The 6,524-nt window shown below is 38.0% G+C and overlaps 1 protein-coding gene across 1 annotated transcript; it reads right to left on the bottom strand.

Moving 5' to 3' along the window:
* Nucleotides 1-3,620: 3,620 nt before the first annotated feature.
* On the bottom strand, nt 3,621-4,879 carry LOC105118588 (protein CFAP45, mitochondrial-like). Its single transcript, XM_011016562.1, has 2 exons — nt 4,181-4,879; nt 3,621-4,058 (listed from the first exon to the last, which is right to left on the bottom strand). Exons 1-2 carry the CDS (start codon nt 4,877-4,879, stop codon nt 3,621-3,623), a joined length of 1,137 nt encoding a protein of 378 aa, XP_011014864.1.
* Between the last annotated feature and the right edge of the window lie 1,645 nt (nt 4,880-6,524).

Raw genomic sequence — 6,524 nt, 5'->3', positions numbered from 1 at the left:
AGTTGTGGTAGCACTTCATCTTCCCTTTCCACTACTGTTGTCGTGTTACTTCCTTCCACCTTATCTTCCTTCATGGTGTTGATGCTCATAGTTACCACCCTTTGAACAACATCGTCTACTCTGTTATCTAGTTGTATCACATATGCTGCCTTTGGGAAAGACACCATTAGGGGAGGGATTTCTAGTTTTTCTTCTTCAAGCTCCCTTCCTTCAATTCTAGCCATTCTTCGTTCTCTTCGTCTATCTGCAGCCCAACGATGGTCCTCCTTCTTAGACTTATATCCTAAACCAAATCTTTGGTCAGCACATCTTATCTTGATTGGCTTAATCGTTTTTGGTAGTTTAGTGATAGGGTTATATTGGAATGGGATTCCATGTTCCAAAAAACATTTAGCTGCCATCCTTGCTGCTTCTGAAATCCTTGGCTTTCTTAACTTTATGCTTTCAGGTACCCACTCAGTGTTTACAATCTCAAAGGCATGAAGATTCTCACCCGCACAATCTTTTGCCTCAAAGAAAGGTATAGCAAGATTCTTTATCATAGAGATCGTTTCCTCTGCTTTAACGATTACTAACATCCCGTTCATGATATATTTCAAACACTGGTGTAATGATGAAGTTACCGCCCCAGCTGCATGGATCCAAGGTCTTCCCAGCAACATGCTATAGGATGGGTGGATATCCATCACTTGGAGTGATACTAAGAACATTAGTGGTCCCACATACAGCTCTACCTCTAAAGTCCCAATGATTTGTCTAGGCGAACCATCATATGCTCTTGCTATCATGGTACTAGGCTTCATATGAGATTCGTCGATTGACATTTCTTTCAGTATATGTTTCGACAGTACATTAAGAGCTGAGCCGTTATCGACGAGTACTTTTCCAACAAGACAGTCTTTGCATTTTATGGTGATATACAAAGGTTTGTTATGTCCTGTTCCTTCAGCATCTAATTCATCAGCTGTGAAGTATAGGTAATTAGAAGCGTGGATCCTCCCTACCAGGTGCTCCATGGTTTTCTATTCAATGTCCTGGGGTACATACGCCTCATTCATTACCTTTTGTAAGGCATTTCGATGTGGCTCTGAGCTTAGTATCAAGGACATGAGAGATATCCTTGCTGGAGTCTTTTTGAGTTGATCTACTATATAATACTCACTGTGCTTTATCAACTTCAAAAATTCATTTGACTCCTCTTCCGTTACTGGTTTATTTACCTTTGTTTCTTTATCAAGATCCACCACTTCCTTACCTTTGGCTTTCTTTAACTCCTCGGGAGTAAAACAACGGCCACTCCATGTTAGCCCACTGATCTCAGTATGAAATAAAGGGATTGGGGCTTGAGTGTTCGCGGTATAACCATAGCTATATGGCATTACATTGTGATCCTTTGGTGTAAATGAAGGTTTAGTTAGGATCAGTTTTGGTAACCCATTAGCTGTAGTTTGAATTCTACACACCTTTGACAATTTATCTTGGCCTTCCATCATACTCACCTCTTGGTTGCCCCCCGTGGTTTCAAGTCTTAATTCTCCCATGATTAACATTGTTTCAATCTTCTAGCGAAACTTGATACAATCCTCAATATGATGTCCCTCCATCCTATGGAACTCACAATAGGTATCACCTCCCAACTGACATGCAATGTTCATGTTTAGTGACCCTGATTGTAACAACATGTCGTACAACCCTTTCATAGACACCTTCAATACTTGTTTTTGATTGACAACCTCTATCATGCCCACTCCCGAATTACCAAGAGCATGTTTAGGCAATGGATTTGAATTGATGTTGGGCGCGTCTTCGAAAGATACCCACCCCATTTTGATGAGTTCTAACAACTTCCTTTTAAAAGCATAGCAATTTTCAATTGCGTGCCCAGGATTACCGGCATGGTATTCACAAGCTAGTTCTGGCTTGTACCATATGGGAAAGGGTGGTTGAATTGGCGGTAGAAGAATTGGAGTTATTTGCCCAATGCTTAGCAATTTAGCGTATAAATCTTTTAAAGGCATTGGTAGTGGAGGTAATTGCTCAGAAGTATATTTGGTATATGGCCTTTGATAATTATTTTGGTTGTTTGGTGGGTGATTGCTTTGGTTGGTTGAATTTGGGTATACGGGCTTGGTAAAGTTCATGTTGGTGAATTGCGGGGTAGGTATTTGTGGGTTAGGGTAATTTACTTTCTTTCCTTTATAACCTCTTTCTAAGTTGTTAACATCCCCTTCTCTTCTTCTTCCTAAATAACCTTTTTTTTTCCAGAGGCTCCGGTATGCGCCCGGATTTAATACCTTGCTCTATTCTCTCTGCTATGCGTACAGCGTCATAAAAATGCTGAGAGGAGCTGCCTATTAAATGCTCATAGTAAGGTGCTTTAAAGGTATTAGCAAATAAAGTCACCATCTCGGTCTCGATTAAAGGGGGTTGGACATGTGTCGCCTCATCCCTCCACCTTTGTGCATACACCCTGACTGACTCCTGGCTTTTCTTTTCCATGGACATTAGGCTTGTTCGGTCTTGAGCTATTTCTAGGTTGAATTTATACTGTTTGAGAAACACCTCTACCAAATCTTTCCATTTCTTGATTTTATTTGTTTCCAACCGCATATACCAGTTTAAAGTAGAGCCTGACAGACTATCTTGAAAAAAATAGATAAGCATTTTATCTTCATGGATTACTTCCGCCATCTTATTGCAGTAAGATCGAAGGTGTGTGTTTGGACACTCCAAGCCTATATATTTGGTGAATTCTGGGACCCTGAAATCTTTTGGTACCACGATGTTTGGTACCAAACACACCTCAGCTGCTCGCATTGGGTCGAACCAATCATTTCCTTCTACAGCTCTCAATCGTTCTTCTAATGCAGATATCTTATCTTGGCTGATGAAACTGCCAGACCTATTTTCAGAAGGCCTATTCGGTGTTAAATCTTCGATAGGTGGCGTGTGAGCTAACCGGATAGGGATGGTTGGTGTAGAATGTTGTTCCGCTACTGACTCTACCCCCATAATTGGAGATGCTGCAGGCAAACTTGTAGCTGGCTGAGTAGATGTTCCCTCCCCACTTTTTGCTTTTAATAGCTGTTCAAGCAGATTAGTCATCCGTGACACTTCATTTTTCACTGATTCTAGCTCGCTCTGGTAGCGGGATTCTAGAAGAGCCCTTTCTTCGTGTTCCATTCTTGCTCTGTTTCTGGTGTAATGGACCTTGGGTGGGGGACCTATGTTTCACTGGAGCATGCAAATGACATATTATAAATAGACATATGATGCAAAATAAGATGCATATGTGATGCGTATATTTTAATGAACTGATTCATGACTTTCGTAATCCTTTAAGCAAGATATCTGAGCCAAACTGATTGCTGTAAAGAGTGTTTGCCAAGTTCTTTATCAGATTTAACTCCCCGAAACTCCATTTGAAAAGAAGGATGGCCTTTTTATAACTAACCAAAGGTGGTAAAAAGTGTACAAAATAGCAATAGCCTGAACACATTGTTACTCTAAAAGGCAATTCCTTTATTGGCTAAGTCATTAATAAAGGAAGTGAGAGCCCCCAAGTATTCTCGATACTTTGTAGCATTATTTCCAACTTGGGTTGCCTGTTGTTGCATTCTCTAGGCATAGCGGGCCACTTGCTCGACTTGTTTCGCCATATGTCTTATTTGGTCATGCAAGAAAGTGTTATTTGTGATGCTCACTTCGTTGTTGGCTCCCAAGACTTCATTGCTTCTTTCCAATGTTCGGACCATTGTTTCTAACAGTGATAATGTAGCCTTAGCTCTTTGTAATTCTTCTCTTTCAATGTCTAGCTCGGCGTTTTTGGAGTTCATTTGAACTGCAAAGCTGTTAATATAGTCTTGACATTCCTGGTACTCTTGCTTCAGCTCATGTAACTCTTCTTCTATCACACCATAATCACTTCTCAACCCCACTTCTTGCATCTCCAGCTTGGATTGTAGAATGATTATCTGTTCTTTTGAATACTCGGCCCTTTGTTGGTAATCTCTCATATCAGCCTCAGCAGCCTTTCTCATACTTCTCTCCTCTTCCAACTGTACCATATATTGAGCACATATATTTCTCTCTTCTTCTATATCAAGGTGGGCTTGCCGAGTCTTTTCTTTCTCAATTTCCATCTTTCCTATGAAACTACTCCTTTCTCTCTTCACAGAACCAATATCTCTTTATCTATATTTATCTTGTCATGCGCTGATTTCTTGATTTTGGCCAACTCTTTTTCTGTGAGGCTATGTTTATGAACCAGTTTATCATTTTCAATTCTGAGACCCTTCAACTCATCCTGGATTTGTTTAGCTAGTGCTTCAGCTATCTCTGCCCTTCTCTGCCATTGTTTGCAAGATGTTAATTGTTCCTCTTTCTCTTCTAATTGTTGGTTCAAACAATTCCTCATTGTATTTTCTTCTTCTAATTGTTGTTCCAGGATTTGTGTTTGCCTTTTGCTTTTGCCGAGGTTTGTGCTGCATCTCTTTAACTGTCTTCTTAGTTCTTCCTCATGATCAATCCTTTTTCTTTTTGGTTGCTCTATTGCGGACTCCGGATGTTCAGGTTTTGAAGACTCAATGACCCTAGAAAGCTTTCCATTTCTCCAAACTGCATAATTCTGGCTGACAGATGATTCAAACATGCTACCTTCTTCCTTTTTCACTAGTATAGGCCTTTTCCAGTCTTGTCGAATGAGTTCCATTTCTTTGAGGTATGGCTCATGTTTGAATAAACCAAAGAAATCTGTTAAACCCAAAGTTCTTGGTGTATATTGCATTCCACCCAACTGTCTTGTTACTAGTGCTGGGGCATAACTAATGTATCCAGTAACACCAATTAAGGGAACCCATACCTTGCTCCCACAACTCATTGTGCAGACTGTGTTATTCATCCACAGTGCTTTCCATTTGAAGTTGCTTTGTAGTAGTGCAGAATACTTCTTTATCCATTGCTTGACCGCTTTTTATGATCGGCTTGTTTTAACTCGCAAGTGCACGAGTGTGCGATGTAGCAATTAACTCGGTAAGATCGAGGTCATATCCACAGAGAGCTAGATCTGGAAATTAAGCTAAGTAACAAAAAAAAACTCAAGAGAAATTAAATTAACAATAACTTGGTTGAAAATAATTGATGGATTTGTTTTTAAAGATAAAAAAAATGTAAATAGATTTTAAATGACAAGAAAAAGTAAGTCTTGGTCCAAATCAATTTTAATGGTGATGTATTGGTGATTTCTTCAACATATATAAGATAACTCAACCTAATATCAATGATGGTGATATTAGATCAGAAGATATTACAATGAAGATTAGAAAGATGAAGATTGATTATTGCTTAAGAATGAACAAGTACTTTCATATTAAGTAAGACATTGAATCAAGCAATCTCTATACCAAAACTAAAGTTTGTGCATAAAAATTCAAGATTATAACATTACCTAAATGATTTCTAAAATTTCTTTACAATAATAAATCATTCATGAAGAAAATAAGAAGATAAACATTAAGATTCATTCATATCCTAAAGAACTCACCTCAATCACCATTATCCTTGATTTGGATCCAAGAAAGAGTTTAGCCAACCATGATTATATATAAGAACACTTCAATAAACATGAAAGAACTTGAATCCAACTGAAATAATAAGTTTTACAAACTAAAGAATATGAAAGAACTTGAATCCAACTGAAAAAATAAGTTTTACAAACTAAAGAACCGAAATCTATAAAGAAGAACACAATACAATTTCAGAAAAAATTCGGACACAAATCTGACTCTAACTTTGGACAGCAATTCGACCCTCTTAGAAGCTTTTTTTGGAGAAGTCTATTAGAGACATATTTATAGGCAATTCTGTCACCTTTCCAGATCATTAAAGAACAGCTCATTTAAACACCTGAGTCAAAAGTTATGGGCAAAACACCGAAAGTTGTTCTGAAAAATCAAATCAAGACAGCTTTACAACTACTTTGGTGCACGTTTTTCTTCCTCATTTATGAGGTGTCTCCTTCTTCTTTTTGACCCAAAATAATGTTAAAATATCCCCTCCAGCTTTCCATCCATGTGCTTGCCTTCTTGGATCAATGGATTACCCAAAATAAATCAATTGTTATTTGTTGTGTGGACATGTAAGATCATGGATTGTGTTTGGGTTGATTTGAAGGTTGATTTGGGGTTGATTTGGGGCTGATTTTGGGCTAAATTTGAGCATCAAATAAGTATACAAATGTACTTATTATTTGGGCTAAGATTGACATTGAAACCTTAAGTGTTTAATGGTTGAATTTTGCACACAACATAAGGCAAGTTTGGGCTTGAAATAAATCATATGATATTCTTTTCTAGAATTGGAATAGAATTGATTTTTGGGACAAATTTGGAGCACTTATTTGAACCAAGATTTGCTTCAATCTTCAACTAAATGTCTCTTCAATTCTTTGTTCTGAATTCTAACGTTGAATTTTCTGAATTAATTCATTTAAGCTCCAAAAACCTATCGAAACATTAAAACAAACT

The sequence above is a fragment of the Populus euphratica genome, unplaced genomic scaffold (assembly GCF_000495115.2).
Source record: "Populus euphratica unplaced genomic scaffold, PopEup_1.0 scaffold2057.1, whole genome shotgun sequence".
Taxonomy (NCBI): domain Eukaryota; kingdom Viridiplantae; phylum Streptophyta; class Magnoliopsida; order Malpighiales; family Salicaceae; genus Populus; species Populus euphratica.
This window is presented reverse-complemented; position numbering and strand designations above follow the sequence as displayed.

Excerpts from the sequence above, each read along its gene's own strand:
- LOC105118588 (XM_011016562.1), bottom strand. The coding sequence starts at position 4,879 with ATGAGTTGTGGGAGCAAGGTATGGGTTCCCTTAATTGGTGTTACTGGA. Across the intron at positions 4,059-4,180 it reads ATATAGATAAAGAGATATTG|TTGGAAGAGGAGAGAAGTAT; the intron begins GTTCTGTGAAGA and ends TATATGGTACAG.